The sequence below is a fragment of the Triticum dicoccoides genome, chromosome 4B (genome assembly GCF_002162155.2).
Source record: "Triticum dicoccoides isolate Atlit2015 ecotype Zavitan chromosome 4B, WEW_v2.0, whole genome shotgun sequence".
Classification (NCBI taxonomy): domain Eukaryota; kingdom Viridiplantae; phylum Streptophyta; class Magnoliopsida; order Poales; family Poaceae; genus Triticum; species Triticum dicoccoides.
In genome coordinates this window covers 43,251,678-43,263,908 of record NC_041387.1, presented here as the reverse complement: position 1 = coordinate 43,263,908, position 12,231 = coordinate 43,251,678, and the positions used below count along the sequence as shown (strand labels likewise).

General features: G+C 45.9%; 1 protein-coding gene across 1 annotated transcript; it reads right to left on the bottom strand.

Annotated features, from left to right (window-relative positions):
• Positions 1-10,942: 10,942 nt before the first annotated feature.
• Positions 10,943-11,746, bottom strand: LOC119292485 (ethylene-responsive transcription factor 15-like). Its single transcript, XM_037571310.1, has one exon. The coding sequence runs from the start codon at positions 11,744-11,746 to the stop codon at positions 10,943-10,945; it is 804 nt and encodes a 267-aa protein (XP_037427207.1).
• Positions 11,747-12,231: the final 485 nt, after the last annotated feature.

Below are 12,231 nucleotides of genomic sequence, written 5' to 3'. Positions count from 1 at the left end.
ATCAAGAGGGGATGAGGTGTTTCTTAATGGCTTACTTGCTCAAAGTGCTTAGTGATATGCTCCAAAGCCCTCAACTACTTTCCTACATCCACACACCTGACCTAAACCTAAAGTCAAACTCGGCCCCACCGATTCTTTCTATCCGGCACCACCGAGTTCAGATGTCATAGCCACTGCCACAAACCCTAGGCAAATCGGTCTCACCGATAGGGATCTCGGTCTCACCGAGATAGGATTGTAATCTCTCTGTGTATGTCCATTATCAAAATCGGTCTTACCGAGTTTGAGCAATCGGTACTACCAAGATTACAATGCAAACTCTCTGGTTAACTTATTACCAAAATTGGTCCCACCGAGTTTGAGTAATCGGTCCCACCGAGTTTGCCTGTCCAACTCTCTGGTTAGCTTATTACCAAAATCGGTCTCACCGAGTTTGTGTAATCGGTCTCACCGAGATAATGTTATGCCCTAACCCTAACCATATCTGTCCTACCGAGTTGCATGTCAGTCCCACCGAAAATCCTAACGGTCACTAGGTTTACTAAATCGGTCTGACCGAGTTTGTTAATTCGGTCCCACCGAGATTGGTAAATTGTGTGTAACGGTTAGATTTTGTGTGGAGGTTATATATACCCCTCCACCTCCTCTTCATTCATGGAGAGAGCCATCAGAACAAACCTACACTTCCAACTTACCATTTCTGAGAGAGAACCACCTACTCATGTGTTGAGGCCAAGATATTCCATTCCTACCATATGAATCTTGATCTCTAGCCTTCCCCAAGTTGCTTTCCACTCAAATCTTCTTTCCACCAAATCCAAATCCTGTGAGAGAGAGTTGAGTGTTGGGGAGACTATCACTTGAAGTACAAGAGCAAGGAGTTCATCATCAACACACCATTTGTTACTTCTTGGAGAGTGGTGTCTCCTAGATTGGCCAGGTGTCACTTGGGAGCCTCCAACAAGATTGTGGAGTTGAACCGAGGAGTTTCTAAGGGCAAGGAGATCGCCTACTTCGTGAAGATCTACCGCTAGTGAGGCAAGTCCTTCGTGGGCGACGACCATGGTGGGATAGACAAGGTTGCTTCTTCGTGGACCGTTCGTGGGTGGAGCCCTCCGTGGACTCGCGTAACCGTTACCCTTCGTGGGTTGAAGTCTCCATCAATGTGGATGTACGATAGCAACACCTATCGGAACCATGACAAAAACATCCGTGTCTCCAATTGCGTTTGAAATCTCCAAACCCTTCCCTTTACATTCTTGCAAGTTGCATGCTTTACTTTTCGTTGCTCCTATACTCTTTGCATGCTTGCTTGAATTGTGTGAAGATTGCTTGACTTGTGCTAAGATAGCTATAATCTGCCAAAGACTAAAATTGGGAAAAGGCATAGTTTTTAATTGGTCGAGTAGTCTAAACACCCCCCCTCTAGACTTACTTCTCGGATCCTACAGAGATGCCTGTAGAGCATCTTTATAATCATCCAGTTACATTGTGATGTTTGATAGAACACAAGGCATTCCTCTGATATGCGGGAGTTGCATAACCTCATACTCAAAGGAGTATGTATTTGACATGAAGAAAGCAATAGCAATAAAACTGAACGATCAATGTGCTATGCTAACGGATTGGTCTTTTCCATAACATCATTCTCCTATTGATGTGATCCCATTCATCAAATGACAACACATGTCTATGGTTAGGAAACTTAATCATCTTTGATTAACGAACTAGTCTTGTAGAGGCTTAGTACGGACACGGTGTTTTGTCTATGTATCAACACATGTATCAAGTTTCCGGTTAATACAATTCTAGCATGAATAATAAACATTTATCATGAAATAAGGAAATACTCCCTCCATTCCTAAATATTTGTCTTTTTAGAGATTTCAATGGACTACCACATACGGATGTATATAGACATATTTTAGTGTATAGATTCACCCATTTTGCTCCGTATGTAGTCACTTGTTGAAATCTCTAGAAAGACAAATATTTAGGAATGGAGGGAGTATAAAATAACAACTTTATTATTGCCTCTAGGGCATATTTCCTTCAGTCTCCCACTTGCACTAGAGTCAATAATCTAGTTCACATCACCATGTGATTTAACACCAATAGTTCACATCGCCATGTGACCAACACCCAAAAGGTATACTAGAGTCAATAATCTAGTTCACATTGCCATGTTCTTAACACCCAAAGAGTGTGATCATGTTTTGCTTGTGAGAGAGGTTTAGTCAACGGGTCTGCCATATTCAAATCTGTATGTATTTCGCAAATTTGTATGTCTACAATGCTCTACATGGAGATACTCTAGGTAATTACTCCCACTTTCAATATGTATCCAGATTGAGACTCAGGGTCATGTGGATCGGTGTAAAAGCTTTGCATCATCGTAACTCTTTACGATGAACTCTTTATCACCTCTATAACCGGGAAATATTTCCTTAGTCCTCTAAGGATAATTTTGACCGCTGTCTAGTGATCTACTCTCGGATCACTATTGTACCTCCTTGCCAAACTCGTGGCAAGGTACACAATAGGTTCGGTACACAGGATGACATACTTTATAGAACGTATGGCTGAGGCATAGGGAATGACTTTCATTCTCTCTTTATCTTCTGCTGTGGTCGGGCATTGAGTCTTACTCAACTTCACACCTTACAATACATGCTAGAACTCCTTCTTTGACTGATGCATTTTGAACTCCTTCAAAATCTTGTCAAGGTATGTACTCATTGAAAATCTTATCAAGCGTCTTGATCTATCTCTATAGATCTTGATGCCCAATGTGCAAGCAGCTTCACTAAGGTCTTTCATTGAAAAATTCTTATTCAAGTATCCTTTTATGCTATCCAGAAATTCTATATCATTTCCAATCAGCAATATGTCACCCACATATAATATCAGAAATGCTACAGAGCCCCCACTCACTTTCTTGTAAATACAGGCTTCACTTTAAGTTTGTATAAAACCATATGCTTTTATCACCTCATCAAAGCATATATTCCAACTCCGATATGCTTGCACCAGTCCATAGATGGATCACTAGAGCTTGCACACTTTGTTAGCACCTTTAGGATCGACAAAACCTTCTGGTTCCATCATATACAACTATTCCACATCCATTTGCCAGATTTCATAAAATGTGGAAATTGCTAACATGATTCGGATGAACTTAAGCATCGTTATGGTTGAGAAAGTCTCATCGTAGTCAACCCCTTGAACTTGTCGAGAACATTTTGCGACAAGTCGAGCTTTGTAGACAGTAACATTGCCATCAGTGTCAGTCTTCTTCTTAAAGATCCATTTATTCTCTATGTATTACCGATCATCGGGCAAATCCACCAAATTCCACACTTTGTTCTCATATATGGATCCTATCTCAGATTTTATGGCCTCAAGCCATTTGTCAGAATTTGGGATCATCATAGCTTCTTCATAGTTTGTAGGTTCGCCTTGGTCTAGTAACATGACTTCCAGGACAGGATTACCGTACCACTCTGGTGCGGATCGTGCTCTTCTTGACCTATGAAATTCAGTAGTAACTTGATCTGAAGTTTCATGATCATCATCTTTAGCTTCCTCTCTAGTTGGTGTAGGCACCACGAGAACAATTTTCTCTGATGTACTACTTTCCAATTCAAGAGAAGGTACATTTACCTCATCAAGTTCTATTTCCTCCCACTCACTTCTTTCGAGAGAAACTCCTTCTCTAGAAAGGACCCATTCTCAGCAACAAAGATCTTGCCTTTGGATCTGTGATGGAAGGTTTATCCAATTGTTTTCTTAGGGTATCCTATGAAGATGCACTTCTACGATTTGGGTTTGATCTTATCAGGCTGAAGCATTTTGACATAAGTGTCGCAACCCCAAATTTTAAGAAATGGTAGCTTAGGTTTCTTGCCAAACCACATTTTATACGGTGTTGTCTCAACGGATTTAAACGGTGCCCTATTTAACGTGAATGCAACTGTCTCTAATGCATAACCCCAAAACGAGAGACATCATAGATCGCACCATATCTAATAAAGTATGGTTACGACGTTCGAACACACCATTATGTTGTGGTGTTCCAGGTGGCATGAGTTGTGAAACTATTCCACATTGTTTTAAATGAAGGCCAAACTCGTAAATCCAATATTCACCTCCACGATCAGATCATATAGAAACTTTATTTTCTTGTTACGATGATTCTCCACTTCACTCTGAAATGCCCTGAACTTTTTCAATTGTTTCAGACTTGTGTTTCATTAAGTACATATACCCATATCTGCTCAAATCATCTATGAAGGTCAGAAAATAACGATAGCCACCGCGTGCCTCAACACTCATCGGACCGCAAACATCGGTATGTATTATTCCCAATAAGTCATTAGCTCACTCCATTGTTCCAGAGAACGGAGTTTTAGTCATCTTGCTTATGAGGCATGGTTCACAAGTATCAAATGATTCATAATGAAGTGATTCGAAAAGTTCATCCGCATGGAGTTTCTTTATGCGCTTTACACCAATAGGACCTAACTGGCAGTGCCACAAATATGTTGCACTATTATTATCAACTTTGCATCTTTTGGCATCAATATTATGAATATGTGTATCACTATGATCGAGATTCAATAAACCATTTACATTGGGTGTATGACCATAGAAGGTTTTATTCATGTAAACAGAACAACAATTACTCGCTGACTTAAATGAATAATCATATCGCAATAAACATGATCCAATCATATTCGTGCTCAATGCAAACACCAAATAACATTTATTTAGGTCCAGCACTAATCCCAAAGGTAGAGGGAGTGTGAGATGGTGATCTTATCAACCTTGGAATCACTTCCAACACACATCGTCACCTCGCCCTTAACTAGTTTCTATTCATCTTGCTACTCCTGTTTTGAGTTACTAATCTTAGCAACTGAACCGGTATCAAATACCCAGGGGCTACTATGAACACTAGTAAAGTACACATCAATAACATGTATATCAAATATACCTTTGTTCAATTTGCCATCCTTCTTTTCCGCCAAGTATTCGGGGTAGTTCTGCTTCCAGTGACCATTTCCTTTGTAGTAGAAGCACTCAGTTTCATGCTTGGGTCTAGCTTTGGGCTTCTTCATGGGAGCGGCAACTTGTTTGCCATTCTTCTTGAAATTCCCTTTCTTTCCCTTTTGCCCTTTTTCTTGAAACTAGTGGTTTTGTTAATCATCAACATTTGATGCTCTTTCTTTATTTCTACCTTCGCTAATTTTAGCATCGCGAAGAGCTCGGGAATCGTTTTCGTCATCCCTTGCAAATTATAGTTCATCACGAAGTTCTAGTAGCTTGGTGATAGTGACTAGAGAACTCTATCAATCACTATCTTATCTGGAAGATTAACTCCCACTTGATTCAAGCGATTGTACTACCCAAACATTTTGAGCATATGCTCACTGGCTTAGCTATTCTCCTCCATCTTGTAGGCAAAGTACTTGTCAGAGGTCTCATACCTCTCGACACGGGCATGAGTCTGAAATACCAATTTCAGCTCTTGGAACATCTCATATGTTCCATAGTGTTCAAAACATTTTTGAAGTCCCGGTTCTAAGCCGTAAAGCCTGGCGCACTAAATTATCAAGTAGTCATCATACCAAGCTTGTAAACATTCATAATGTCTGTATTTGCTCCTGCAATAGGTCTATCACCTAGTGGTGCATCAAGGAGATAATTCTTCTGTGCAGCAATGAGGATAATCCTCAGATCACAGACCGAGTCCGCATCATTGCTACTATAATCTTTCAACTTATTTTTCTCTAGGAACATAACACAGATAGGGGAGCTACAACGCGAGCTATTGATCTACAACATAATTTGCAAATACTATCAAGACTAAGTTCATGATAAATTTAAGTTCAATTAATCAAATCACTTAAGAACTCCTACTTAAATAGACATCCCTCAAGTCATCTAAGTGATACGTGATCCAAATCAACTAACCCATGTCCGATCATCACGTGAGATGGGGTAGTCATCAATGGTGAACATCTCTATGTTGATCATATCACTGTATGATTCACGTTCGACCTTTCGGTCTCCAGTGTTACGTGGCCATGTCTGTACATGCTAGGCTCGTTAAGTTTAACTCGAGTACCGCATGTGCAAAACTGTCTTGCACCCATTGTATGTGAACGTAGAATCTATCGCACCTGATCATCATGTGGTGTCTCAACACGACGAACTGTCACAATGGTGCATACTCAGGAAGAACACTTATACCTTGAAATTTTAGTTAAGGTATCATCTTATAATGCTACCCTCGTACTAAGCAAAATAAGATGCATAAAGATAAACATCACATGCAATCAAAATATGTGACATGATATGGCCATCATCATCTTATTCTTTTGATCTCCATCTTCAAAGCATCGTCATGATCTCCATCGTCACCGGCTCGACATCTTGATCTCCATCATTTCGTCATGGTCGTCTCGCCAACTATTGCTTCTACAACTATCCCTAACGCATAGTGATAAAGTAAAGCAATTACATGGCGTTTGCATTTCATACAATAAAGAGACAACCATAAGGCTCCTGCCAGTTGCTGATAACTTTTATAAAACATGATCATCTCATACAATAACGTATATCACATCATGTCTTAACCATATCACATCAGAACATGCCCTGCAAAAGCAAGTTAGACATCGTCTACTTTGTTGTTTCAAGTTTTACGTGGCTGCTATGGGCTTCTAGCAAGAACCGTTCTTACATACGCATCAAAACCAGAACGGTGATTTATTAAGTTTGTTGTTTTAACCTTCAACAAGGACCGGCCATAGTCAAATTCGATTCAACTAAAGTAGGAGAAATAGACACCCGCCAACCACCTTTCGGAAAAACTAGTTGTTTGTCTGTCGGTGGAACCGGTCTCAGAACGTGGTCATGTAAGGTTGGTCCGGGCCGCTTCATCCAACAATACCGCTGAATCAAAATAAGACATTGGTGGTAAGCAGTATGACGATCACCGCCCACAACTCTTTGTGTTCTACTCATGCATATCATCTACGCATAGATCTGGCTCATGATGCCACTGTTGGGGAACGTAGCATGCAATTTCAAAAAAAATCTATGCTCAAGCAAGATCTATCTAGGAGATGTATAGAAACGAGGGGGAGAGTGTGTCTATGTACCCTCGTAGACCGTAAGCAACAGCGTTTCACAACGCAGTTGATGTAGTCAAACTTTCTTCGTGATCCACCGATCAAGTACCGAACGTACGGGACCTTCGAGTTCTGCACACGTTCAGCTCGGTGATGTCCCTCGCCTTCTTGATCCAGCAAGTCATCGAGCTAGTAGATGAGTTCCCTCAGCATGACGGTGCGATGATGGTGATGGTGAAGTGATCCTCACAGGGCTTCGCCTAAGCACTACAAAAATATGACCGAGGGTGTAAACGGTGGTGGGGGGGCGCCACACACGGCCAACAATTGATCTGGTGTATGCTAGGCGCCCCCATCCACATATATATAAGTGGGAGGAAGAGGGGAGAGGCCAAGGGGCGCCCCAAGTGGGGCTAAATCCCACTTGGGCTCCTTCCCTGGTTCGACCCCCCTTCCTTGTATAGGCGCCAAGGGAAGGAAGGGGGAGGTGGCGCCTCCTTTTTCGTTTCTCCCTTGAGGAGGGGAAGGAAGGAGGGACTTACCCTCCCCCTTCCTTTCCCTAGGGCTGGCCGGCCTGGTGGAGGGGTGCACCAGCCCTTTGTGGGCTGGTATGTCCCTCCCTTGTCCCATTAAGCCCATATCATTGTCGGGGGTGTCCAAAACCCCTTCCGGTGACCCTATATGTACCCGGTACCCTCCAGAACACTTCTGGTGTCCGAATACCATCGTCCTATATATCAATCTTTATCTCTCAACCATTTAGAGACTCCTCTTCATGTCCGAGATCTCATCCAGGACTCCGAACAACATTCAGTCACCAAATCACATAACTCATATAATACTATATCGTCATCGAACGTTAAGTGTGCGAACCGTACGGGTTCGAGAACTATGGAGACATGATCGAGACACCTCTTCGGTCAATAAACAATAGAGGAACCTGGATGCACATGTTGGCTCCCACATATTCTACGAAGATCTTTGTCGGTCGAACCGTTATGACAACATACGTTATTCCCTTTGTTTATCGGTCAAACCGCACAACAACATATGTTGTTCCGTTCGTCATCGTATGTTACTTGCCCGAGATTCGATCGTCGGTATCTTCATACCTAGTTCAATCTCGTTGCCGGCAAGTCTCTTTACTTGTTCCATAATACATCATCTTGCAATTAACTCATTAGTCACTTTGCTTGCAAGGCTTCTTATGATGTGTATTACCGAGAGGGCCCAGAGATACATCTCTGATACTCGGAGTGACAAATCCGAATCTCAATCTATGACACCCCAACAAACACCTTCGTAAATGCTTGTAGAGCATCTTTATAATCACCCAGTTACGTTGTGACGTTTGATAGCACACAAGACATTCCTCCGGTATCCGGGAGTTGCATAATCTCATAGTCGAAGGAATGTGTATTTGACATGAAGAAAGCAATAGCAATAAAACTGAACGATCAATATGCTATGCTAACGGATGGGTCTTGTCACACACATCATTCTCGTAATGATGTGATCATGTTCATCAAATGACAACACATGTCTATGGTTAGGAAACTTAACCATCTTTGATTAACGAGCTAGTCTAGTAGAGGCTTACTAGAGACATGGTGTTTTGTCTATGTATCCACACATGTATCAAGTTTCCGGTTAATACAATTCTAGCATGAATAATAAACATTTATAATTAAATAAGAAAATATAAAATAAAAACTTTATTATTGCCTCTAGGGCATATTTCCTTCAATAATAAGGCAGCAGTTTCCTCTCAGAAAAGAGAGAGACGAAATTAGTGCTATAGCTAGAAACCATGTTGTGGACGCAATTTATATAAATGGTTCCATTTTTGTTTCCTTTTGTAACAATAATAGTGGATGTCATTTCTTGGTGAAAATGATCATGAGTTGTCCGGGTTTGATCCCTACGGGCTGGATATCATAACTCTTCTAACCGTTTAACCGCAGGTTTGTTCACAGTTGTATTTTCAGAGACGAATCATCCCAAGGAACAATTTTTTTCCGAATGAATTGCACGATCATGGTATAATACAAGCTCATGGTACAGGGTGTCACTGGCTCGTTACTGCGTCTGTGTAGCGTCGCTCGCACGTAAAGAAATGGATGTGCAGCAGTGGCAGGAGCTGTTGATTCACCATGACACATGCATATCGTGTTGGGACAGCTCGACGTAGCACTCGACGATGATCACCGGAGACATGACCAGAGAAGAAGAAGGTGGACACATATGCTTTCTGGGCACACAAACACCCTACCGCCTTTTTCTTTTTTCACTCAAGCACGAACTCGATCAGGGCAACACAATACACATGAGGGGGCATGGTTTTATACCCGCGTGCACTGACACGCTGGCCCGTGCCCTAACGCACCTGCTCAGCCACTCACCACGTCCTGCGTGCTTCGGCTTGCGTGTGCTCATCACGCACGCACGCGATCGCCGCGATCGGACCCCACGCCCGACGCTGTCAGGACACCCACGCATTGCGCCAACTAACCCACACACACACACACACGCATCCATGGACATGCACACACGCACGCGTGCCAGCCACGGGCTGGACCTGACGTGCCCAGAGCACGCGCAACCCGAGCACGTCGTGGCTTATTTTCCTAACAGCCACCCACTAAGCCACTGCCTAGAGGAGTGTCGGCCCGTCGTCGTCGCTGATCTCCGCCACAAGAGCTTGCTCCGTCACATCCGCCTTTCTCGGCCTCGTGTGGTAGCACTGCCGTGGCAGCACTGCCTGTAGTTGTAGCAGCGGCCGCGCCGCTTCCCGCCGTTGCCCGAAGCCGTGCTGCTACCGCTGTCATCGTCGTCGAAGCCGCCACCTTGCTGTCGCCACCGCGCCGCCCACTGAGCCACAGTAAGCATGAGCTGCTCGCCCGTCCGTTCGCCGCCGGCCTGCGCGCCTCTGCGTCCTCTCCTCAAACACCTTGAGCCGTCCCAGTGCCTCCTCGAACGACATCGACTCCACGTCACAGAAATGCTCTATTACGGCGACGGCGGCATACAAACGATCCGGGACGGAGTCCAGGAGCTTCTTCACCATCATCGGGTCGTCCAGCATCGATCCCAACCCCGCGTAGTGCGCTGCCATGCTACCAATTCTGCCGGCGAAGCCGTCCGCCATCCTTAGCCGCTCGAACTCGCCGCGTAGGGTGCCCAGCCGAGCTGCTCTGACCCGAGCTGCGCCAATGAACCGCGCCTTGAGGCTGCTCCACACCTCCGCCGCCGTCTTCTTTGACGAAACCTGCAGCAGGATGTCCTCGGTAAGCGCGTCGAGCAGGTAAGCCCTCGCTGTCTTGTTCGTCTTTGCGTCGACCACCGCTGCCGCGTCCGTCAGAGCCACTGCCTCCCACAACCCCTGCGCGTCGAGATTGGCCTTGACCTTGATCACCCACACGATGTATTTGACACCGGTGAGCGTCGGGCACTGCAACGACATCGTGCTCCCCGCTCCGCCTGCTTACGGTACGAGAGACATCAACGTCGGTCACCTCTCCTGCCGCATGGCTCTAATACCAAATGTTGAGACCGCTCGATGTAGCACTCCACGTCGATCACCGGAGACATGACCAGAGAGGAAGAAGGTGGACACAGATGCTTCCCGGGCGCACAAACACCCTGCCGCACGTATGGCCTTTTTCTTTTTTTACTCGAGCACGAACTCGCACACACGCACATATCCACGGTCACACACACACACACGCACCCGCGCTCGCTACGTGCCGGACCCGACGCACCCAGCGCGCGCACACAGGCGCACGGCCCGAGCCCGCCGTGGCTTATTTTCCTAACATATCGGACAAGGTGAGCAGCTCCTCGAGGTAGTCGGCTCCAAGGTCCTCCAGTTCCAGCACGCAAGTTGGCGATGACGACGAAGGAGCCACCGCCGTCGCTGTCGCCGACGTGCCCGTCCTCCTCTTGTTCTTGGGGTTTCTCTTCCGGATGCAGTGCCGGCGCTTGAGCGCGAGAGCAGGCGAGTCCCCCGCGGCTGCAGCGGCACGGCCGACGCCGAGACCGAGCGCGCGCAGCGACTCCTGTACAAGCTTGACGGGGAAGTTGAGCACGGCGGCCGGGCCGCGCACGGAGAAGGCGGCCTGGTCGTAGGCGAGCGCGGCGGCGTCCGGGGTGTCGAAAGTGCCGAGCCAGACGCGGGCGCCGTTGCGGGTGGAGTCCCGGATCTCCGCTGCGTACTTGCCCCACGGCCGCTTCCTCACCCCGATGAGCGGCGAGTCCGGCGCACTACCAGCGCTCCTGCCAGGATCCGATGCCGGCCACGCGGCAGGCGCCGTCATGATCTCGCCGCGTGGGCTGCTGTTGCCGTTGCCGGCGTCCCAGGCAGAGGCGGGAGGTGTAGGGGAGGAGGGTGAGCTGCCATTGCTGCTGCTGGTGGCTTCTTCCATGAGGAACGAGAGTAGCTGGTGGTCGATCACCATGTCAGCATGAGCCTGAGTAGCGTGCTGGTGATGCGTGTGGTGGGCACCGGAGGAGAAGGAGATGGAGTAGCCGTGGCAGTAGGAGGAGTGATCATCTCCAGGTAGCTGATCCATCGGGTCGACAGGGTTTGAAGATAATGAGGCGAGCATGCACGTAAAGTGTATACAATCCTTAAATAGCCAAGAAACGATCTAAGGAGGGGAGAAGAATCTTCTTAAGGTAGCTAGACGGGGCAGACAAGCTTTGACTTGCAACGATAGAGCGTACTAGTAAAAGAAACTTGCTCCATCCATCAGGTGGGCTAGCTTGCATGTTGGACCGATCTAGTACTAGCAACGAATAGGATTGGGATGCATAGATGCCAATGACGTAGGGCGGCTGGATACGACAGCGAACCAGGGCGTCATCAGTTCACCACCACCCTCTCCGGCCGTCTTCATCGGCTCAGGTGGTCAATATCTTCTTTTACTTACTACTCCCTCTCTCCCATAATATAAGACATTTTACAGAAATGTCTTATACTGTGGGGCGGAGGGAGTAAATGCGCAGGGCATCTACAAAGAGGACTCCTAAAACGGATACAATATCCATATGCAGACGCGTCGGACAAATTCGCAGATAACAATATGAGAGC

What these genes read in the sequence shown, in the direction of transcription:
- LOC119292485 (XM_037571310.1), bottom strand. Translation starts at nt 11,746, where the DNA reads ATGCTCGCCTCATTATCTTCAAACCCTGTCGACCCGATGGATCAGCTA.